Genomic DNA, 22,805 nt, shown 5'->3' with positions numbered 1-22,805 from the left:
GACTCTCTGGGTCTAGGACAAGTGTGGGCCTGGACTCACAGGCACTTCCGGTTTCTGCAGGTCTGTCGTGGGGGCCACCAACTAAGCAAGATGAGGCGGTTCCTGAGAACTGGACATGACCCTGCCCGGGAAAGGCTAAAGCGGGATCTGTTCCAGTTCAACAAGGTAAGGTGTGGGGGAGGGCAGGGGAAATCCCAGCCTGGGATCCTCCCCAGGGGCTGAGGCTGGGGAGTGACACTATCTGAAAAGCCCCCTGGGAATCTGAACTGGGAAACAGAGTGTCAGTTCCTAGGAAGAGTGATATTGTTATTGTTTGTTTCTGAGATGGGGTTTCACCTTGTAGCCCTGGCTGGCCTGGAACTCACAGAGATCCACCTGCCTCTGTCTCTTGAGCGTTCCCATCACAATGATTAAGTCACCATGCTATCTAGGAACAACATTGGCCTGGGAGTTGGAATTCCTTGTTCTACGTCTCTCCCTGGCTACAAATGACTCTGAGAGTTACTCCACCAAGTCCCTGTCTTTCTGCCTATGACAAGCACAAAACAATCAGCCCTGCCCACTTTGTCACAGGAGGCCAAGGAGGCTAAGGGACAGAAAAGACGTAAGCACCTGGAGTCCCAAGGTGTAATAACATCCTTATGATGCCGCGGCCCCTGCAGCCTCGAGAGCCATTCCTCCTGATACCACCCCAAAGGGAAGAGCTTTCCCTGCAGGCTACCTACAGGCCTCAGCCTGGGGGACCAGCACCTGAGGGAGTGGGACAGAGTGGCATCTGAAACCCCAGGGGCTCTACCTGCCTACCCAAGGAAGCTGGGCCTCTGAAGGCTAAAGAGTGCAGCAGGGCTCAGTAGCTCCCAGCTCCTGCCACCCAGCAATCTGGAGCTGCTTGGGGGTAATTAGCCTTCCCTGTCTGCTTTGATCTGTGTCCGGAGTAGACTGTAGGTCAAGGACAGCACGGTCCTTTCCCCTGGGGGTCTGAATCTCCAGGGCGTGTCTATAGGTACTGAGGATTGAGCCCAAGCCCTCCACCAATGAGCTTCGGCCCCAGGCAGGAATCATGCCTTTTTCTGGGGCTTTGATTTGGGCTTCCCCTCACCCCAAAAGGAGCTAGTGCATGAAGAACCCTTGTTTCTGGGTTCTGTTCTACTTTTCCATTTGAGAAATATACAAGTTGGCTTACCCAGATCCAAAAACATCTTTTCTGCTTATGAACCTGGAGAATGTCGCCTGTCACCTACGCAGAGGACTTGTATACAGATGTCGCCGGGAATAGGACAGCTTTGTGGTTAGCGTGGGAGCCTCAGGAAACTTAGCTGCTGTGTTTTGTTTGCTGGTTGGTGCCTCCTAGATTTGTGTCCAGAAGTTGGGTGTAGGGGCCCAGCTCACTTGTGTGGGTGTCAACCTTGGAGCTTGTGGTGATGTATGCCCCTACCTAGAAGCAGGCGTCCCTGAGTTCGTGCTTCTTTCACTGGCTGGCTTGTATGCCAGACTATCATCTGGTGCAGGTGTTAGGAACAGGGTGACACCCGGGGCTTGCTGCCCTCATTCCTGAGGGACTCAGTCATGGGTGCTGGGTGGGACCTACAGCCAGTATCCGTCAGCTGTCCTGAGTGACCCCCAGGTGCCACTATTGTCCTTGGTGATGCTAGGATCTCTCACTCAGAAAAGGTAGCCAATTCCTGCAGAAACCAGACAGACTGGCTCAGCAAAGGGATAAACCCAGGCCTCAGTTCCTGTGTGCTGTGGGTGAGGCTAGGGTGGGGCTAGGGTGAAGGAATCTTACCCCTACCTCTACTGTGCCCCATTGGTGGTCCCCAAATAATGTGACCCCTGGATCCCAGGGCCTCTTGGGGTGTGGGAGTGGGCTGAATTCTTCCCTTCTCCACCTGGCCTTCCTACTCCAACTTAACAACCTTTGGTCTGTACAGCCCATGGCCTGGCTCTGTGAGACTTGATTTGGTAAGGCCTTTGCCCTTCAGACTTAGGGAGGGGAAGGGCTGATGGCCTCAAATTGTTTGTCTGGGAGTAAATAGGAGAGAGGAGCTGGATGCACCAAGCTAGACCTCAAGGTTCTGGCGGTGTGGTGGAGCCGGCAGCATGGGCTTGGAGGGTAAAGTCAGACCCGGAGGACTTGAGACTGAAGAGTCATCTCCACAGCAGCCACTTGCCTGCCTGAGGCCCAGGGGGATGCTGTACCTGCCCAGTGGCTTTGATCATGTCAACCAGTGTGCCATTGATAGTTTAGGAAAGGTAACCCAGGTTTCCTTCTGTACAGTCAGAGAATGGCCTCAGGAGGGTTTCTCACCATTCTCACTGGCGATGTCTGGGGCCTGTTGTGCCGAGAGGACTGTCCTGGGCATTGTAGCTAGCAGCACCCTGGTTCTGACTAGATGCCAGTCTCATGCCTCCGCCCAGACGTGACCACACAATGTCTCCAGCCATTGTCAGTTGACACCCGGGCTTCTGGTTGCTTTCGGCTGAGAATGTCTAGAACCAGAGGGTACAGTGTAGAGGGGGTGCAGATAAAGAAGGAAAATGGGTGTCAAGGAGGACCGTGGGGGTCTCAGCCAGGAGCAGTTAGGATTCATTTAGAGGAGTGCTGTATCTGGAATTTTTTGAAGTCAGGGTCTCATTATGTAGCCTTGGCTAGCCTCTAGCTTACTATGTAGACAGGCTGGCCTTCAATTCAGAGATCCGCCTGCCCCTGCCTAACCCTAACCCTCCCAAATACTAAGATTAAAGGTTTACAGTGTACCCCGCCATGCACGGTCACTCTGAACATGTTGATTAGAACAGGATGGAAAGCAGGGGCTACTATTCATGGAGAAACATCTGGCCCAATGTTGAGCTTTGACCCGGCACGTGCTGGCCCCTCATTGTGAGGCCTTGGCAGGCAATGATCTTCTAGAATGGAGATGACTTTAGACTCAGGTTGAGTGAGAAGTGAACAAATCCAGTGTAACATGAAGGGCAGAAAACGCATGTCCATGGAGTGCGTGCCTAAAGGCCACAGAATCAAATGGAGCTTGGACCACTTAGCAGACTACACACAGGAATTCTTCCTGTGTAGGTTAGGGTCTGCTCCTGCACAGTGGCTACTCACAGTGTGGTCACGTCTGGGAATGCCACCCTGAAAGGTCAGGCAGCCTTGGTGGGCTTGAGGTGCAGCAAAGGCACAGTGACATGGCCACAAGCCTGACGCCCAGACAGCTTGCAGATACCAGCTTCTAAACCAGGTCTAGGCCTTTCCCTCCATCCTTCCAGCCAAACTCCTTTACACCGGTGCCAGCAAGATGCCTCACACGAAACACAGACGTTGCCCCAGGGCCATGAGGGTTACCGGTACATGGACAGGAATTGTGACCATAACCAGAAAAAGAGCTGGCTGCCAGGGGACTCAGTCTAGGTCATGAGCTGGGTGCCTGGTATCAGGGCTGGGTGTTACAGTGGTTGGGGCAGGGATTAGGAGCAATACAGCCTGGGCTTTGGTTCTGATTCAGCTCTCACCATGGTGACTGAGTAGACGTTGATTAGCCTGTCTGTCCCTCAGTTTTCTCTTCCATGAAGTAGACATTGCTAAACACCCCAGTAGATGCTGGCGCAGTGTAAAAGTTTAATTGCTTTCTTTTTTTTTTTTCTTTCTTTCTTTCTTTCTTTCTTTCTTTCTTTCTTTCTTTTTCTTTCTTTCTTTACATATTTTCTATATGTATGCATGTTTTGCCTGCATGTTTGTATGGGCACCACATACATGCCTGGTGCCTCCAGAAATCAGAAGAAGGCAGTTCCTGGAACTGGAGTTAGGGATGGGTTGTGCCCCGTCACGTGGTTGCTGGGAACTGACTCTGTGTCCTGTGCAAGAGCAGCAAGTGCTTTTAACTGCTGAGCCATCTCTCCAGCCCCATGTTGAATCGCTTCTTATGGGACCCACGCCTAGCATAGAGTGCCCTCTGTTCAGCTCTTTCTCACAAGGACTCACAGATGGCTGTTGTGCCCACTGCACAGGTGGGGAAACTGAGGTCTCCAGTGGTTGGCAGCCTAAGCATATCCCTGAGGGCATCTCCCATGGACGATCAAGGTCTGGCCCCCTCCGCTTACTGCCTGGGTGGCCTGAGGGAAGTGCTAACATCACCTCTTGGAGCTCAGTGTCTTTACCTGCCATTTACCATTCGTAACCTTTTACCACATTTACCTCAAACCCAGTAAGACAGCTGAGGTACTGTATAGGGGCCACTGAAGACCAGCTGAGAGAACAGGGACTACCTCAGGGGCTAGACTTTCTACTCAAAGTGAAACCCTGCTCCTGAACATTGCTTGGGGCCTGCTTGCCCCTCTGGTGAAACCCCAGGCACCCGCCAATAACCACGCCCCGGTGTGAGCAGACCTGCACCTAAGTACCTGTGCTGGGCTGTAGCAGATTCCCCACCCACACCCCTAACCCCAGTAAATGGCGCGTTCCTGACCAGTTGCCCAGCCCAGGCCACACCGTTTTGTTGTGGCTTTTGCCTACATGGGCACCAGTGTCAGATGACAACCACACACAGAAGCCAAGTTGCTTGCGCCAGGAATCTGGGCTTACCACACCCAGTATCTGGCAGGGCCAACACAGGCAGGGGATGTGCCCTTCCTTCCTCCTCCTGTGGCCCTAAGCAGCTTCGGTGGGCTCTCTTTTCAGCCCCTGACAGATACTACAGGTTCCCCAAGGCCTTGGCCTTGGAGGAGAGCCCTCCCCAGCCGAGTGCAGGGTGAGGGACAACGTCCCCTACCCACCCTTCCCCCCCTCCCATCTCTCACAATCTGACAGGGCCGTGGGCTAATATTACAGTCCAGGAGCCTCTGTATCTTTGCTCTCCTTTCCCTGTCAAAAGAGCTCATTGTTCTCTTCTCCGTTGGCAGAGGTCACCTGAGCCCAGGTAGCAGGACAGGACAGGGGCTAAGGAGACAAGGGACGGACACCTAGTTTTATCCTGAGCTAGAGTTCTCTGGGGTCTGGAAATCCTGTGCTTGAGGATTCTCTGAGGCTGTACTCGCTGCCCCCTGTGCTCTGGATTACAGGGGGGACTCTTGCTGGTACCCTGTGAGTGCCTCCTTTGAGAAAGGCCATCTCACTCTTCCAGGGGCCTAACTAAGGTGGGGAATTACCACCCTGTAGAACTTACCCTCGGGACTCCAAAGTGTGAATGTTTACAGGAGTCTTAGCTGTTGTGGAAGGAACAGCCAGTGTGGGCAGGGCACTTAGGTTCAGGGGAGTTGGGACAGACACTCCTTCCCTTACCTGCTTTCCCCGGGACACACCCAGGCTTTCCTAGGTCCTCCCTGTTTCTTGCCTTGGCTCTAAACCACATCCTTCCTCCCTATCCCCAAGGTCCACTGAGCCTTCCATGTACCCCTACCCAGCCTCTTCACCGAAGCACTGACCTGAGGAGTCGCTGCTCACTTGGGCCCTATCCTGGTGGTGGTGGGGTGTCCTGTGGAGCTCGTGTCCTTTATTTGGCTTTTGAGGGCCACTTCATCCCTTAGTGTTATCAGCTGGGGGTGGGACACATTGCAGAAAACTGAGGACCCTAGCAACCAGTCGACCCAGGGATAGTTGTTCTCACATTGGGGTGAGCAATCAGATTGCACACCGTCTGTATCTCCAAGATACCTCGTGTTCAGTCCAAGGACACACTGCTCAGGGCATCACGGGTGTCTTTCTGGTGAGGCCTAGCAAGCCTGACTGGGTGCCTGTTCACAAGTGGCCTTTGGAAGAACAGGGAGGAGTGGTCCCAGTGTCCACTCGACTCTGAAGGAAGTGAGGAGTGCCTGTAGGCGATGGGGGGGGGGGGAGTTGATGGGCACAGGGCTGGAGAGATGGCTCAGCGGTTAAGAGCACTGACTGCTCTTCCAGAGGTCCTGAGTTCAATTCCCAGCAACCACATGGTGGCTCACAACCATCTGTAATGAGATCTGATGCCCTCTTCTGGTGTGTCTGAAGACAGCTACAGTGTACTTATATATAATTACATAATAAATAAATATTAAAAAAAAAAAGAGTTGATGGGCGCACGTGGCCTCAGAGTCCAAGAAGAGCTGCAGGTCTGTTTCTCTTTGACTTTACTTACCTGAGGATAAGAAGTTAGAATAATCTAGGATGGTTTGCTGGTCCAGTAAGAATGTAATGGGAGGTTGGGCTGTGCAAACCTTTAATCCCAGCACCTGGAAGGCAGAGGCAGGCGGATCTCTGAGTTTGAGGCCAGCTTGGTCTACAGAGTGAGTTCAGGACAGCCAGGGCTTCGCAGAGAAACCCTGTCTTGAAAAACAAACAAACAAACAAGCAAACAGAATATAATAGAAGTCATGTATGTAATTTAAAATTTCTAGCATTAAATAATCAGAATTAATTTAGATAAGAATTCTGCTTAATATAATCAAATATCATCTTTACATGTAGGCAATACAGTTATTAGTGAGATGTTTATATATGTGAGTGTTTTTATCTGTGTGTATGAGTGACTGTATATCTATGTACCATATGCATGTGCTGCTCACAGGCCAGAAGAGGGCGCTGTATCCCCTGGAACTGGAATCAGAGACAGGTGTGAGCCACCATGTGGGTGCTGGGAATTGAACTCATAACCTCTGGAAGAGCTGGCAGTGCTCTTAACTGCTGAGCCATCTCTCCAGCCCAATTCTGGTATTTTTTTACCCTTTATAACAGTCTCAGTTGTAAAATAAACTCTTTGAAAAGCTGTTTTAGGAGTTTGGAGATTGTAGCTGTAAGGTGAGGCCTGAGGTTGGCCTCCTCTTCAGGATGTTTTAGTAAAAACAGTTGAAAATGTTTCCGTGTGACAGAATCGAATGTACTTTCTTTCCTTTCCTGTTTTGTCATTTTGTTTTGTTTTTTGAGACAAGGTCTCCTGTAGACCAGGCTGGCCTGGAATTTACCATATAGCCAAGGCTGCCCCTGAACTCCTAACTCTTGCACCTTCAACTGCCCTCCCATCCCACCCCCCGTCCCCCCAGTGCTGGGATTATAGCTGTGAACCACCATGCACGGTTTGAATAGCCATTCATATGTTTAAATTGGTTGGATAGATGAAACTTTAAATACCATCTCCTTGAAGCTGTCACACTCCAGATGAGTCATGGCTGCACATGGCTACTGTCCTAGGCAGCTCAAGGTGTGAGGCCTCCTACTGGGCTTCAAGCTCTTGAGGGTTTATCCCCCACTCCACCCCCAGTCCTCCAAATCCTACATTCCAAAGGCTTTGGCCTGAGCCACCACTGCTGGTGGTAAAGGGGAAAATGCTAATTTCCAGAGTTTGGAACTTTCTCCTGGCCCCTGACTTCTCCAGGCTTCCACAACCTGGGATCAGCCAAGGCCCAGCAAGGACCGGGAGAGCTTGTCCCACACAACCTGTGTGAGTTCTCTGTTCTCCTTTTTCTGGGAAATGTTTGCATTCCAGACACTCGGCTATCTCCCCGAGCCTTTTCAAACTGCATTTCTCACATAGCTGAGCAGGGGCCGGGACTGGCTGGGGCCCTCCGCCTGGGGTCCTGCATTCCTGGCCGACCATCCAGGTACGGCCATCTGCAAGGCACACTGTGTACCTGCCCTGTCCATCCACCCAGTCGGCCCCAGGTATCCCTCTCATGAGACATTTGTTAGAGCTGTACTCCCTGGCCTGACCTCCTCCCGTGAGCCCCTGGGCTGGACTGTGGGGAAGTGCGGCCCTTGAGTTTGCTCCTGCTGTCGCCTGGGCTTATCTCTGTGCTGCTGGCGCCCTGATAGGGCTGCTGGGTAACACTGACAAGAGCCCGGGGGCTGCCTCTTTTCTCTCCACACTGCAGATTTAGCTACGCAACTCAAAAGGCCACTGATTGCCATTGTACCCTGCTTTAACCTGTTTCAGCAGAGTCCATGCCCCCTGGGGCAGGAAGCTGATTGGGAAGCAGAAGCTCACACCTCCCGAGGGAAGCTTGGCACCTGCTGTCTGTTATCCACACCTCGTCTGTAGCTTCTCACACACCTATGGTGAAAAAGGCCCAGAGCTGCAGGCGGGACAGAACCCTGGGAGGGAGACAGTGACCCCTCAGGAATGTTCTCCAGCTGTTTTTATTTTCAGCTCCTTCTAAAGCCTTTAGCCACTGGGTGATTGCACGCAGATGAACAACCTGGAAGACTGTTCCTGTGTGTGAACAGGCCTGGGAGTGTTAGCGCAATGCGATCCAGTCGCCCCTCTGTGTCCTTTCAAAAATCATGTGTAACCCGGTGTAGTGGCACACGCCTTTAATCCCGGCACCTGGGAGCCGGTGGCAGGCATCTAGCCAGCCTGATGGCCCACATAGTGAGTTCCAGGGCAGCCAGAGCCACATAAAATAGAGTCCCTGTCTCCTCCACCCCCTCTAAATTATATATGTGTAGTTTATATGTATGTGTGTATAGTTATAGATGTATGTGTATGTTTTATATAGTTATATGGTTACATGGTGTGTGTGCACGCATGTAGGTGTATGTGTAGTGGTCAGAGGACATCTAGGGATATGGACCACAGAGATAAATGAATCCTGTTTTAACTGCAAGTTCAGAGGTGCAGAGCTCGGAGCCCCTTTTCCTCCTTGAGCTGTGGCCCCACAACTTAGCCCCACCCTGCGGGGACATGGGGACTTGAGGGACGTTGATAGGGCCAGCCCATGTGCTTCTCGTTGTAGACAGTGGAACATGGCTTCCCACACCAGCCCAGCGCCCTCGGCTATAGTCCTTCGCTGCGCATCCTGGCCATCGGTACCCGCTCTGGAGCTGTCAAACTGTATCCTTTCCAGTGCCTGTTGCCATGGGGGAGAGGCCAAGGTAGTCTCTGGGGAGTGGGGTAGGCAAGATCCAGAGAGAGCCTGTCTTATCCTGCTTCCTCTTGGGCACTTGGTCCAAAAGCTGGGAGAGAACTTAGCATGATAAGCTGTGTGTCCTTTAGAGGAGGGGTGGGCTTAAGCTACGTGTCCTTTAGAGGAGGGGTGGGCTTATTTTCTCTTCTCTGGCTACTCAGGTCACCCTCCTGACATGGAGTTGGAGACGTCAGGACTTGAACTATACTTGCTTGTAGGGCCCTGGGTGACTACCCCTTAGTCCAGATGAGTTAGGCTTGGCCCCAGCGTCTTTTCCTTCTGCCTCGACAGGACACTAGACTGAAGTAGGTCCCAAAGAAGGCTGTCCAGTCACTGTAAGGAAGTGACAGTGGGGAACAGAGGATAGATACCTCAAAGACGGGCAGGCATGTCTCTAGGGAGGCCTGGGTTCTGTTCCTTTGATGCCCTCAGCATTATGGCCCTGCCAAAAGCAAGTGTCACGTGACCCATCTTGTCCCTGAGAATGGTGCAGATGTCCATCCACTCAGAAGGCTGCTCTTAGGCCCTGAGTGGAGTTGGGTGGTGTGTTTTAATTGTTTGCCTCCCTCTTCCATAAGAGCCCGGGGCACACTGCCCTGCACTCTGGATCCACAGTTGAAGGTGGGATGGCCTTAGGCAGGCATCAGGGGCTAACACTTGGGCAGCCACCCCACCCCACCCCTGCCAAAGGGGAATGAGTGGACGTTGCTTGGCAGAGACAGGCCCTCCCTGACCTGTAACCAGACATTACCTACTTGGATAGTCTTTGTCCACAGCAGAGGGTGCCTGGGATACAGGTGGTTTCAGCAGGGAGGCTCCACACTGGGACAACTCCTCCAGCTAGCCTGGGACTAGCTGGGCCCTGAGTCCTAGACAACGTCTTGCATTCCTGTCTAACCTACACTCGCTAAGAGGCCTGAAGAAGTTGGGAGACAGGGGCCCACCCTGGGTAGCTGAGCTGGGACCTCCTCCCACAAAGTCCTCCCCCTCGGCTCCTGCAGCTCTGACCAGCATGAGTGACAGCCGGTTGGGCGGGGCTGGTGTGTACACAGGCGGCCAGGCCACAGCCTTGCTATCACAGTCCAACCTTCCCCCAGCTGGTTAATCATTACCAGCCAGGATCACATCCTGGTTGCCAGCTGCTGGTGCCAACTCTGAGGGCAAGGCTGCTGGGGGTGCCCCCCTACCGTGCTCCATGTTCTCATAGGTGCCACCAGGTGACAGGCGATAGGCCTGTTGTTACAGCTCAAGTTGCAGGGGTGGTGTGGAGGGAGGGGGGACAATCTAAGGGTTGCTAGGATAGGGAATCGCCCCACCCCCATCCCCGCACCCACACACCTGTCCTGCTGGGGCAACTCTTCCCAAGGTCAGATCATTGACTGAGTTTTACCTGGCCATAACCACTGCAGTCCACCCCCACCCTGTGTCCCCGGACATGGGTGCACAGACCCAGACATGGGTGCACAGACCACCACTAATGTTGGGGAGGATTGCTGTCCAACTTTCCGAGGTTTTCCTGAGCCTTCTAGATATGGTGCCCCCGGGGTAGAGTTCATGGGGCTTCACAAGGAGAACAATGCTGTGTTGCAGATCCACTTCCTACCTGGTCAGGTGAGCACCTGCTGGGGGAGGGACCTCCCTGCTGCCTTCTTAACCCTCATATCTCTGGAAGGGATAGTGTGGCCGCATGGTGGGGGCGGGGTGGGAGCGGGTGGTCCTGGACTCCTTCCTTCTGTCCACCTAGAGGTTCACAGGCCACCCTGAGAGCCACAGAGAGGCTTTTTCCACAAGCTGGGCTGCCTGGGGAACTAAAGACCCTGAGGAAGGTTGTTCTCTGTAGCTAGCAAGCTCCTGTCCCCGTTCTCTCCCCAGTGTCAGCTGGTCACTCTGCTGGATGACAACAGCCTGCACCTGTGGAGCCTGAAGGTCAAGGGTGGGGTGTCAGAGCTGCAGGAAGAAGAGAGCTTCACTTTGCGTGGTCCCCCAGGGTAAGGGCACAGTGGTCCCCTTTCTTTTCTGGGCCCTTCCTACTTTATCCCCCCTCGGTTCTAGGGCAGGCTCATCTCTTGGATCCTGTTGAACCATTGGCAGTGCCACCATCTCATGCCCTGACCATCCTTTAGACAATGCTGGGCTGTGCCCTTCCCATACCCACGTCTTCCTGTGCATAAGAGTGCCAGGCTCTTTCCTCGCCTCCCAGTTCAGCTCCTGCCGCCTGTCTCCCACCTTGGTAGGGTGTAGAATGATTATATCCAAGCTCAAGATGCTCTGAAGCCAGCCAAAGACAAGGCTTTCCCCCGGGCTGGTAAAGACATTGCATCCCTGGGGTCCCCCTTCCTGGACAGCAGATAGCTTATCAACCTCTGTCCCTGTTGCAGGGCGGCCCCCAGTGCCACGCAGATCACTGAGATCCTACCTCACTCCTCCGGAGAACTGCTCTACCTGGGCACTGAGAGCGGCAGTGTGTTTGTGGTGCGGCTGCCTGGGTTCTGCGCACTGCACGACAGGACCATCAGTTCAGACGAGGTGCTGCAATGGTGAGCTGCCCAGCACCTCAGGTGTGGGCCACGGCCTTCTCGCTTTGGTCCCCAGTCAGGGCCATTTTTCATTTCTATCCCAGGAAGTCTAAGGGGCTTCAAAGTAAAACCCTCGACTTTCTACCTGGTCCCCATCTGCACCTCAGTCAACCCTGTATCTGTTAACGTGGTGGCCTTTTTTTTTTTTTTTTTTTTTTGTTTTTTTTTTCAGAGCTGGGGACCGAACCCAGGGCCTTGCGCTTCCTAGGTAAGCGCTCTACCACTGAGCTAAATCCCCAGCCACGTGGTGGCCCTTAAGTGGTGTTGCCAACTCACTTAAAAGTGAGGGAAGTGGCTGGGGTGGTAGTGCACATCTTTAATGCTAACACTCGTGAGGCAGAGGCAGGTGGATCTCTGAGTTCAAGGCCAGCGTGGCCTACAGAGTGAGTTCCAGGACAGCCAGGGCTACACAGAAAACCCTGTCTCAAACCAGAACAGAAACTGGACTGAAGCCATGACTCGGGTTAAGAGCACTGGATGATCTTTCAGAGGACCCAGGTTCCATCTCCACGTGATGGCTCACAACCTTGTCAGTAACTGTAATCTTAGGGGATCTGACACCCTCTTCTGGCCTCCAGAGGTACTGTATACATATGGTACAGAGACATACATGAAGGCGAAACACCCAGGCATAAAATAATAATAATTAATAATAATAATATAATCTACTACTACTACTACTACTACTACTACTACTAATAGTACTAATAATAGATAAGGGAAGTGAGCCCAAAATTCCAATGTCAGCAACTCCTTGGTCCTGTGTACTGTGCCCATGTGACCACAAATCTCCAAGCTCTGAGAACTGTGCAGTGAGGGAGCCCAGGCTCAAACTTGTTGCATCCGCAGCTGATACCTCAGGTCTGGGGCACTGTGCTGTGGCTAAAAAGCCTGGAGGTTTGTGAGCATCACTTCTTAATGACAGACCTGCCACAGAGAGGAATTCAGAGCAGCTCTGGGGAAGGGGGTGTGTGTGTGACAGAAATCTGGGGCAATAGAATTTGACAAGAGCTTGCCAGTCTCTTTGACTGGAATGTCACTGGCAGGTGACAGGAAGTCAAGGCAGGTGGCCAATGGGCTGGGACTCAGCCCTGGGAGCCCTGGACCAGGCTCAGGACATAGCTGACAATCCAGGCTGTCCTAGCTTCCCCGTGGGGATGAAGCAGGACCCCTCTGTCCAGCTGCAGCACTGCTGGCTTGGGGGCTTCCTGTGTGGGGTGGGGGCCTTCTGACTCCAGCCCCTGTTCCGTTCCCACTTGACAGGGCAGGGCAGGGCAGGGCAAGGCTAGGGCAGCACACCTGAGGTCACAGCAAAGCAGTTTGTAGGGAGATGGCTGGGATGGGCTAGCGTCCAGTCTATGGACAGAACATTAGGAGGACCAACTCCTGCACAAGCAGCCCTGTCAGGGCTCAGCCTTGACTCCAGCCTCTCGCTCCTCACCCCTCGCCCCTCACCCCACGCGGCTGGCTGAGGCTAGTCTAGTCGGGATGGGGCTAGAGTACCTGAGAATTCCTGCTAGCAGTCTAAATCTTCCTTCATCATTTTTTTTTTTTTTTATCTTTATTAACTTGGGTATTTCTTACATTTCGATTGTTATTCCCTTTCCCAGTTTCCTGGCCAACATCCCCCAAACCCCTTCCCCTCCCCTTCTCTATTGGTGTTCCCCTCCCCATCCTCCCTCCTTCCTTCATCTTTCACTCTGACTCTTACCTAGGTTTGTTTGGGAGGTTTTGAAGCAGGGTCTCACATAGCCCAGGATAGCCCCAAACATGCTATGTATCTAGATTTTTCTATCTCCACTTCCTGAGTGCTAGTTTTATAGTTGCAAGCTATAGTTTTTAACACTATTACATGGAGTCTAAGTTTTTTCAGTTTTCCTCCCATTAAGTCTGGTGACATTTAACAAGGTCTCCATCCAAAGAGGAGACAAGAGGAAACGGACGTTCTTTATCATTGTCGTAGGGTGTTCCCTCCACCCCCACCTCCACCCCCACATGTGCGTGTGTGTGTGTGTGTGTGTGTGTGTGTGTGTGTGTGTGCTCGTGTGTGTGCATGCACATTAGTATGTACTAGGAATCAAACCCAAGGCCTCAGGCATGCTGGGAAAGCACTCTGCTGAGCCACACCCCACCCATACTGCTGTATTTAGTGGCCTAAGATTGGAAACCATCTGATTGCCCGACACTTTTCCTTTCTGATGATATTGTTGGTGTTCATTTAGGAGGCCTTAGCCAGGCCTGGTGGTGCACACCAGTAATCCCAGCCCGGAGGGAGCGGAGGCTGGAGTTCACTCAGGAGCAACGATGTTTGCAACAATGTGGATGGGATTAGCATTGATGGTTTGCCCAAGGATGAGGTGCTGAGGCTCCCTAGGCCTCACTGGCTGGCCAGACAGACTGACCCAGTGAATTCCAGGTTCCACAAGAGATCTCTAAGGCAGAGAATAGGAAGACAGCGTCGATCTGGCCCTCCCATGGGCATCCTCCCCACACAGGTGTACACACATGACCACACACGCACTCATACACACAACAGCAGCACAAAAAAGCCATCAACATGGCTTGGCACACAGTTTAACACTGGCCACTCAAACCCCACAACTTGTACGTGATCCCTGGGGCCCAGGTAAAAGTAAACAAGAGGTGACTTCAAAAGATTGTCTTCTAACCACACGCATGCCATATTCACAAACAAACATCATGCATACCGACACAGTAAATAAAATAAAATTAAATTAGAAAAACTAAATAAGGGGCTGGAGGGTGGCTCAGAGCCATGTCTGCTCTTCCAGAGGACCCAGGTTCAGTTCCTGTACCCACACAGTAGCTCACACCCATCCACGAGTCCAGTTCCAGGGGATCTGCTGCCCTCTTCTGGCCTCTGTGGGCACTGCACATAATGCTTTGCTCATAGGGGTAAAATAGATACATCTAATAGAGTAAACTTCCAAGAAGCACAGTTAACTGTTCAGCAACTTAAATTCCTATAAATTCCATTAAAAATGACTTTGGGGTAGACAGATGGTCCCGGGGCTAAGTACTTTCTACTCTTGAAGAAGACCAGACTTCAGTTCCCGGCACTTACATCAAATGGCTCACGGTCATCTTAGCTCCAGCTCCCAAGGGCTCTGTCACCTTTACTGGCACCAGCGTTCATGTTTACATGCCTACACACGGGCACACACATGTATACATGGTTAAATACAATAAAATTATCTTTTTAGGGGGTTGTTTGAGACAGGGTCTCTCTATGCAACTCTGACTGTCTCGGACCTTGCTAAATAGACCAGGCTGGCCTCGAACTCACAGAGATCCACCTGCCTCTGCCTCCCAGCACTGGGATCAAAGGTGTGTGCTACCACACTCAGCTACTTTCAATTTATCTGTAAAGACTGGAGTTTCATGTGGCCCAGGCTAGCCTTGAACTTGTGTACAACCGCATTTGATCTTGAGCACCTGGTCCTTCTACCTCCTAGGTTTGGGGATTATAGTGTCTCTCATCCTACCTGCCTCCTGAGGGGTGTGTGTGTGTGTTCAGTATAAATACCATATCTTTTTTTTTTTTTATTATTCTTTTTTTCGGAGCTGGAGACCAAACCCAGGGCCTTGCGCTTGCTAGGCAAGTGCTCTACCACTGAGCTAAATCCCCAACCCCATAAATACCATATCTTGTTCCACATGACCCCCACTGTGATGTGGCCAGCCCCACCATCTTCCCAGGCTGGCATGTGAGGTCCCCACTGTTGCATGGGCTCATGGCACTCCCTTGCCTAGGTTGCCAGAGGAGGCCCGGCACCGGCGAGTGTTTGAGATGGTGGAGGCTCTGCAGGAGCACCCTAGAGACCCCAACCAAATCCTCATTGGCTACAGCCGAGGCCTCGTCGTCATCTGGGACCTTCGGGACAGTCGAGTGCTCAGCCACTTCCTGAGCCACCAGGTGGGTGCTGTCTGGAAGGGCGGCTCTCCAGGCCCACGTGCAGACCGCAGTTCTGATCCCAGCCTCTCATCTCTTCCTCTCTTCCTCCACAGCAACTGGAGAACGTCAGCTGGCAGCGGGATGGCTGCCTGATCGTCACCTGCCACTCCGACGGCAGCCACTGCCAGTGGTCCGTGCCCAGTGACTCCCAGAGCCCAGAACCTCTGCGCAGTTCTGTACCTTATGGTCAGTGCCTCTGTGCAGAGGGTCCGACCCTGTCTTCTGCCTCTGTGCTCCCGCGGGTGGTCCTGGGCTCAGATGTGGGCTGCCTGGCTCACAGAAGCAGAATCTGGGCCCAGAGAGGTTCAGGGCTTGGTTTGCTGGTGCCCCCTGTGGCTGCCTCAGGGAACTACACAGAGGAATCCTCCCCAGTACTTGTGTTTAGTGTAGGGGATCTCCACCTTGTGGGAGACCTGCTTAAGCTAACATCTTTTCTTTTAGGTCCTTTTCCTTGCAAAGCTATCACCAAAATCTTCTGGCTTACCACCAGGCAAGGGTGAGTGCTGGTGCCTCATCCCTCCCGCTCTGTATAGACAGCCTCTCTGGAAACATCCCCTGGGAGACAGTGACAACTGACGACCTGCTAGAATCTTGGTCCCGGTGGGGGGCAGATTTGTTATTTGTTAGACCTCCTCAGTGGGCAGTTTCTGCAAAATCCCTTCCCATCCCTTCCTTCAGCCTTCCCAGAGAGATGCTGTCCACTGGAGTTCTGGACTCTTGTGGCCACAGCCTCATTACTGTAGAAGGAAATGTATGTAGTGAGGCCTGGTGTGGGGACAGTTTCAGAGGCCACCGTACAAGGGCAGGGCTGGCTGTGGAAGCCCAAGGCTCCTAGCCTGGATGTCCCGCCTCAGTGCTGCAGTCAGGAAGAATGGGAGACTGGCCTCGTTCAGGCTCTGGGATCCCGCAGTCTCCAGACCCTGCCTCAAAGGCTGAGACTTGTCTCTGTATCAGGTCTCAGATGCCAACCCAGCTTGTGACTGTCAAGAGTTGTCCAGAAGCCCCAGCCCACCTTTCTCCTGTGCCTACAGGTTGCCCTTCACCATCTTCCAGGGCGGTATGCCCCGGGCCAGCTACGGGGACCGCCACTGCATCTCAGTGGTCCACAATGGCCAGCAGACAGCCTTTGACTTCACCTCCCGTGTCATCGACTTCACTGTTCTCATGGAGGCTGACCCTGCGGCTGGTAGGAGAGCGTTGGAAGTTGGGGTGCTGGGCAGGTGCAAAAATGAAGGCTTTTGGGTACATGTTCCCAAACCTGTCACCCTTCAGTCCCTTGGCCTTATTATCCTTCTTTGTAAGGCCAATGACACCTGGGAACCTCTGTCTCTCCCTGCAATTCTCCCAGGCGGAGACCCAGTCTGGAATGCCATATTTCCAGGCCACGCCTCTTGCCTGTCCCAACCCCTCCTTAAGGGATTTGGCCCAACTCGGACAGATCTGTGTTGCTGGATTTATGCCAGTCCAGCTTGGCGAGAGGGTCCTGGCTTAGATGTGTTTGAAGTCTGGATGGGAGTAGCAGGTGGCTATATGGGTCAGCTTCATAAATGAGAAAACAGACAAGACCAGCAAGGGTCTTGGTGTAGAAACAGGGACACCTGGGAACTGTGCAGGAGAGGGAGACCATGCCTCCTCTACTGATGACCATGAGCCTAGGTCCACAGTGGTTAGAGGTGTGATGTTCCAGACGCGCCTGGCTCTGAGTCTTGTTTCTCAGGGAGACCCTAGGCCCGTGTTTTCCTTCTTTCTCAGCCTCTCCTCCCCTCTTTTTGCGCTGGTTACCTAGATCTATCCCTCCTCTCATCTCTTCCTTGATAAGCAGTTCACAGGTGGAGGCCACTCTGTGGGGACACAGACATACTCTCTAGCTTGCTGCCTGTCCATGCCTCAGGCCTCCAAGGCAAACTAAGGCGCTGTGTGGCACAGAAAATACTAACCATCCCTCCCTTGACATCAGGGCGTCAGTCAAGGCCACACATTAGGAAGAATTTCCCAGCGGCTGTAGCTACTCCCATATCTGACTGAACTCGGGCCTCTTGTTCAGCTCCGAGGGGCACTGGTGTCCGAGCCTCGCAGAGAGGCCTTGGTCATGGCCTGCAGCTTGCAGCACAAGACAAGCTGTACAGATTGATGGCCCCAGCTCCCTGCCTGGAGCTCTGTCTACAGGCCACACGGGGCTGGCTGCCTGCCTCTTTCTAGCCTGACCGTTTGCCTGTTCTCCAGCCTTTGATGACCCCTACGCCCTGGTGGTGCTTGCCGAGGAGGAACTGGTGGTGATTGACCTGCAGACGCCCGGCTGGCCGCCAGTCCAGCTGCCCTACCTGGCTTCCCTGCACTGTTCGGCCATTACCTGCTCCCATCACGTCTCCAACATCCCCCTGAAGCTGTGGGAACGAATCATCGCTGCCGGCAGCCGCCAGAACTCGCACTTCTCCACCATGGTAGGGCCGGCCCTCACCCCGAGCCCACTCCTGTCTCGGGCCCAGTTCTCTTGGACTTCCTGCTCTCTTTTTCTAGGAGTGGCCCATAGATGGTGGTACCAGCCTGGTCCCGCCTCCACCCCAGAGGGACCTGCTGCTCACAGGGTAGGTGGCTTTAGTGGCTGGGTTGTGCATTCGAGACCCCAGGCACCCTGGCTGACATAGCCCTCACCAGGCTCTGCCCACAGGCACGAGGATGGCACAGTGCGGTTCTGGGACGCCTCGGGTGTCTGTTTACGGCTGCTGTACAAACTCAGTACCGTGAGGGTGTTCCTTACAGACACAGACCTCAGCGAGAACCTCAGCGCCCAGGGTGAGGACGAGTGGCCCCCACTCCGCAAGGTGAGGCCAGGGGCCTGGGAGCCAGGGGTGCAGGGAGTCAAGCTAGGATGGCCCGATGGCCACTCACGGGCATCCCCTTCCCTCGGCAGGTGGGCTCCTTTGATCCCTACAGTGATGATCCGCGGCTGGGCATCCAGAAGATTTTCCTCTGCAAATACAGTGGCTACCTGGCTGTGGCAGGCACGGCAGGGCAGGTAGCAGGCTGGGCAGGGTGGCGTTGAGGGCAGAGTGGTTGGGCGGCTTTGTGAGGGGGGAACAGGAGCCCCTGTCCGAGGGCATCGTCGGGAGCACACCTGCAGATGCAGGACTCCAGTATCGAGTGACCCCAGAGTGACCACTGTTCCGCCTCCGGAAATGAGAATTTGGACTGGAGTCAGGCAGAGGCCTTGGGCGTTAGCGAGGCTCCTGAGTCCCTGCTGGGCTGTGTCCTGTAGCCTCTGCTGAGCTCTCTGCCACCCCCACCTCAGGTGCTGGTGCTGGAGCTGAACGATGAGGCGGCAGAGCACGCCGTGGAGCAGGTGGAGGCTGACCTGCTGCAGGACCAGGAGGGCTACCGCTGGAAGGGCCACGAGCGCCTCGCCGCCCGCCCCGGGCCCGTGCGCTTTGAGGCGGGCTTTCAGCCCTTTGTACTGGTGCAGTGCCAGCCCCCAGCTGTGGTCACCTCCCTGGCTCTGCACTCTGAGTGGCGGCTTGTGGCCTTTGGCACCAGCCACGGTTTCGGCCTCTTCGATCACCAGCAGCGGCGGCAGGTCTTTGTCAAGTGAGCACCGCATCCGGGGCTTGGGACTGGGATCAGGTGAGGACCTCCTCCTCGGGGTGCTGTCGCGCGGGTGACCTGACACGACTTCCTACCTCCTCAAGGTGCACACTTCACCCCAGTGACCAGCTGGCCTTGGAGGGCCCACTGTCCCGCGTAAAGTCCCTCAAGAAGTCCCTACGTCAGTCATTCCGTCGGATGCGCCGCAGCAGGGCGTCCAGTCATAAACGGCGGCCTGGTGGCCCCACGGGTGAGGTGAGGCCCCAGGCTCAGAGCAGCCATCTGCAGCATACAGCTCTCCCTCCTTGGCTGTAAGTTCAGGATCCGAATCCAGATAAGTAGGTTCACCACCCACTTACCAAGTGGCCTTACATATGCCACGCTGCCTTGGTGGCTCAACTTCCTGCATCCAGAAAGCCATACCTGTGACGTGTTAGAGGCAGGTCCCAGGCAAATGTGCAGGTGCTGTCTTAGTCGGGGTCACTGCTGCAGAGATGAAACACGGTGACCAAAAGCAAGTGAGGGCCAGAGGGTTTATTTGGTTTGCGCTGCCCCCTACCACACAAATAAATAAATACAAAAAATTCCCTCGGAATTGGAGAAAATCTGGTGTCTGAGTCAGGGTTGCTGTGATGAGCAGCATGGCCAAAGCAACTTGGGGAGGAGAGGGTTCGTTTGACTCCCACTTCCACATAATCAAAGGAGGTCAAGACAGGAACCCAAACAGGGCAGGAGCTCATGCAGAGGCCATGGAGGGGGTGCTGTTTACTGTTCTGCTCCTGGTAGCTTGCTCAGCCTGCTTTCTTATACAATCCAGGATCACCTGCCTAGGGGATGGCGCCACCTACAGTGGGCTGGGCCCTCCTATATGAATCACTAATTAAGACAATTCTCTAGGGGCTTGCCCACAGATCAATCTTATGGAGGCTTTTTCTCAGCTGGGTTCCCTCCTCTCAGATGACTCTCACCTGTGTCAAGTTGACATAAAATTAGCCAAGACAATTGTCTTATTATTTTTCTGTCCCTTTCCTTCATGAAATGCTGGGAAGTCAAGCAAGTTCTCCTCAGGGAACCTCTTACTTGGACAAAGTCCTCTTGGGTCCAGTCAGATTGGCATGGTTATGGCCAGCCCTGCCCCAGAAGGATTAGCATTGATCGAGTTAATGTTCTGAGGAGCAGAGGCGAGAGCCCACCCTCAGGCCCAGCCCAACTTCCTGCAGGCGCAGGCTCAGGCCGTGAACACCAAGGCGGAACGGACAGGGCTGCAGAACATGGAGCTGGCACCTGTGCAGCGCAAGATCGAGGCCCGCTCGGCAGAGGACTCCTTCACCGGCTTTGTTCGGACCCTCTATTTTGCTGACACCTACCTGAGGGACAGTGAGTGGCCAGCCTACAGTTGGGGTGTAGAACACATCCCTGGTGGGAGACATGGCATGAGGCCACGGGTAGATGGGTTCTCCTCAGAGGGGTGCTCATTCCCTTGTAAAGACAGAAATCAGGCCAGCACCTGATTTTTCCCGTCTCCTGGGCTTGCCTGCCAGGCTGCCTGGTTTGACAGTCTTGTTCCTCTGCTCGCTAGAAGTATGGTCTTAGAAACATTGCCTAACCTTTCTGGCCCTCAGCTTCATGGTGCCACCCAGACAGCACGAGGAATTCAATACCTTCTTGGTTCTTCCCTTTTGGCTGTGAATGGTGCCTGTTGTGTCCCTGCAATGGCAGAGATGTCCTAGGTTCAGGATCACCTGAGTGTGGGACCCTCGTGGGGAGCCTTGTGAGAGTGTAGGAGCTCTTTCCCAGGAGGCCGGTGAGGCCCACGGCACATCCATTTTAGAGGAGGGAACTGAAGCTTAAAGAAACTTACCAATTTGACCTCAGAGTTTCTGTAACAAGGCTGGGTGGAAGCCCAGGTTACCACCTCCACTCAACTCCCAGGGACAGGGGTCGGATTCCCAAACCTCTACTGTTTCGGCAGGTTCCCGCCACTGTCCCTCGCTGTGGGCTGGCACCAATGGAGGCACCGTCTATGCCTTCTCCCTGCGCGTGCCTCCTGCAGAAAGAAGAACGGATGAGCCTGTCCGGGCAGAGCAGGGTGAGTGGTGGATGGAAAACACAAGAGGGCCCGATCTACTTGGGTTGGGGAGTGTGGTGTCACCAAGCCACCCTTCATAGCCCCATCCCCAACCTGCTTCTTCCCCCTGCCTCCTCTGTAGCCAAGGAGATCCAGCTGATGCATCGTGCACCTGTGGTGGGCATCCTGGTGCTTGACGGACACAACGTACCCCTTCCCGAGCCCCTGGAAGTAGCCCATGACCTGTCCAAGAGCCCAGACATGCAAGGAAGCCACCAGCTGCTTGTGGTGTCAGAGGAGCAATTCAAGGTGCCACGTGACAGGGTCCCCTGGATGTCCCTAAGACATTGGTAGAGTTCAGACCCTGAGTGGACACAAATAGTGGTGGCTGGGGTGGAGTTGGAGCAAGGGCCACAGGGTCACAGGGAATAAGGAAGGGTTCTCGTATGTGTCAGCCTTAGTTAGACCCAAAGGTCAGAGGTGGGAACACCGAGGCAGGACCTGAGTCTGTGGGAGGTACAGAATGCCCACCCTGGATGACAGTGGCCTTGCATCCTCCTGACCCAAGAGCTGCACCTCAGGGCTGGGGGGGACACAAAGACCCAGATGCGCTTGCTGCTTAGCACGAAGCGTCCGCTAGAGGACGAGGTCCCAGTGGTAGTCATGGGTGGGAGAACCCACTAGTGGTTATGGTGCCACTCACGCCCAGCTGCCACGTGTGCCCAGGTGTTCACGCTGCCCAAGGTGAGCGCCAAGCTGAAGCTGAAGCTGACAGCCCTGGAAGGCTCGCGGGTGCGACGAGTCGGGGTTGCCCACTTCGGCAGCTGCAGGGCGGAGGACTATGGGGAGCACCACCTGGCAGTGCTCACCAACTTGGGTGACATCCAGGTGGTCTCAGTGCCCCTGCTCAAGCCCCAGGTGCGGTACAGCTGCATCCGCCGGGAGGACGTCAGTGGCATAGCCTCTTGCGTCTTCACCAAGTACGGCCAAGGTGTGTGGGCACGGACCGGGGCCTCGGTGAGGTTGGGGTAGGGCGAAAGGCTCTCTTGGACACTGCCAGGGATGCAGAGGCAAGAGAACTCAGATGTGGAGCTCTGCCTGGCGAGTCCGTCTCCATCCCCATCTCCCTGGGAGGGAGGCCCTGTCCCAGCCACGGGGCCCAGGAGAGCCTCATCTGGCTTTACTCAGGGCTCTCCTGCCTCTCCTCAGGCTTCTACCTGATATCACCTTCGGAGTTCGAGCGCTTTTCTCTCTCCACCAAGTGGCTGGTTGAGCCCCGGTGTTTGGTGGATTCAGCCAAAGCCAGGAACCACAACCGGCCCAGTAATGGCAATAGCACAGGCCCCAAAAGGACCTCCGGCCAAGTCAGGTGAGGACGAAGGCCCAGATGCCTTTCCACAACTTTGCTCCTTCTGAGGCATCTGCTAACTGGCCAAGATGCATGCCCTCCTTCCCATGCCAGCTGCCAGTCCAGACCTCCACCCCTGTTCGCTCAGACCTAGTCAAACAGGTTGGCCTCACCAATTCCTCATAGAACCCAGATTTTCAGAACCTCATGGTCCCTAACCCTTGTTATCTGCTCCTCCACAGGAACTCACGGAGCCAGAGTGATGGAGCTGGTAAGACTGCTCTTAGGCTGCCATGTGGAGCACACCCGGGACACAGCTCGTTAGCCTGGGCTAAGAGAGGAGAGGGGCCGAGGGTGAATGGGAGGGAAGATAGGCTAGGGGCAGGAGTGAAG

At 54.2% G+C, this 22,805-nt stretch overlaps 1 protein-coding gene across 1 annotated transcript in view; it reads left to right on the top strand.

The window, feature by feature from the left end:
• Positions 1-22,805, top strand: part of Llgl2 (LLGL scribble cell polarity complex component 2) — a 34,532-nt gene that overhangs the window by 10,694 nt on the left and 1,033 nt on the right. Inside the window, exons 2-22 of the mRNA XM_032912517.1 lie at positions 61-165; positions 8,695-8,792; positions 10,395-10,476; positions 10,738-10,853; positions 11,244-11,402; positions 15,216-15,378; positions 15,471-15,603; positions 15,859-15,913; positions 16,449-16,603; positions 17,641-17,858; positions 17,935-18,002; positions 18,086-18,239; positions 18,329-18,433; positions 18,707-18,999; positions 19,101-19,234; positions 20,185-20,373; positions 20,969-21,085; positions 21,207-21,373; positions 21,791-22,055; positions 22,274-22,433; positions 22,655-22,683. Coding sequence (XP_032768408.1) covers positions 61-165; positions 8,695-8,792; positions 10,395-10,476; positions 10,738-10,853; positions 11,244-11,402; positions 15,216-15,378; positions 15,471-15,603; positions 15,859-15,913; positions 16,449-16,603; positions 17,641-17,858; positions 17,935-18,002; positions 18,086-18,239; positions 18,329-18,433; positions 18,707-18,999; positions 19,101-19,234; positions 20,185-20,373; positions 20,969-21,085; positions 21,207-21,373; positions 21,791-22,055; positions 22,274-22,433; positions 22,655-22,683 — 2,965 coding nt within the window. The remainder of the gene's footprint in view (positions 1-60; positions 166-8,694; positions 8,793-10,394; positions 10,477-10,737; positions 10,854-11,243; positions 11,403-15,215; positions 15,379-15,470; positions 15,604-15,858; positions 15,914-16,448; positions 16,604-17,640; positions 17,859-17,934; positions 18,003-18,085; positions 18,240-18,328; positions 18,434-18,706; positions 19,000-19,100; positions 19,235-20,184; positions 20,374-20,968; positions 21,086-21,206; positions 21,374-21,790; positions 22,056-22,273; positions 22,434-22,654; positions 22,684-22,805) is intronic.

This window comes from Rattus rattus, chromosome 9, assembly GCF_011064425.1.
Source record: "Rattus rattus isolate New Zealand chromosome 9, Rrattus_CSIRO_v1, whole genome shotgun sequence".
NCBI lineage: Eukaryota > Metazoa > Chordata > Mammalia > Rodentia > Muridae > Rattus > Rattus rattus.
Note: the sequence above shows the minus strand (reverse complement) of the source record. Positions and strands in the feature narration are given on the sequence as shown.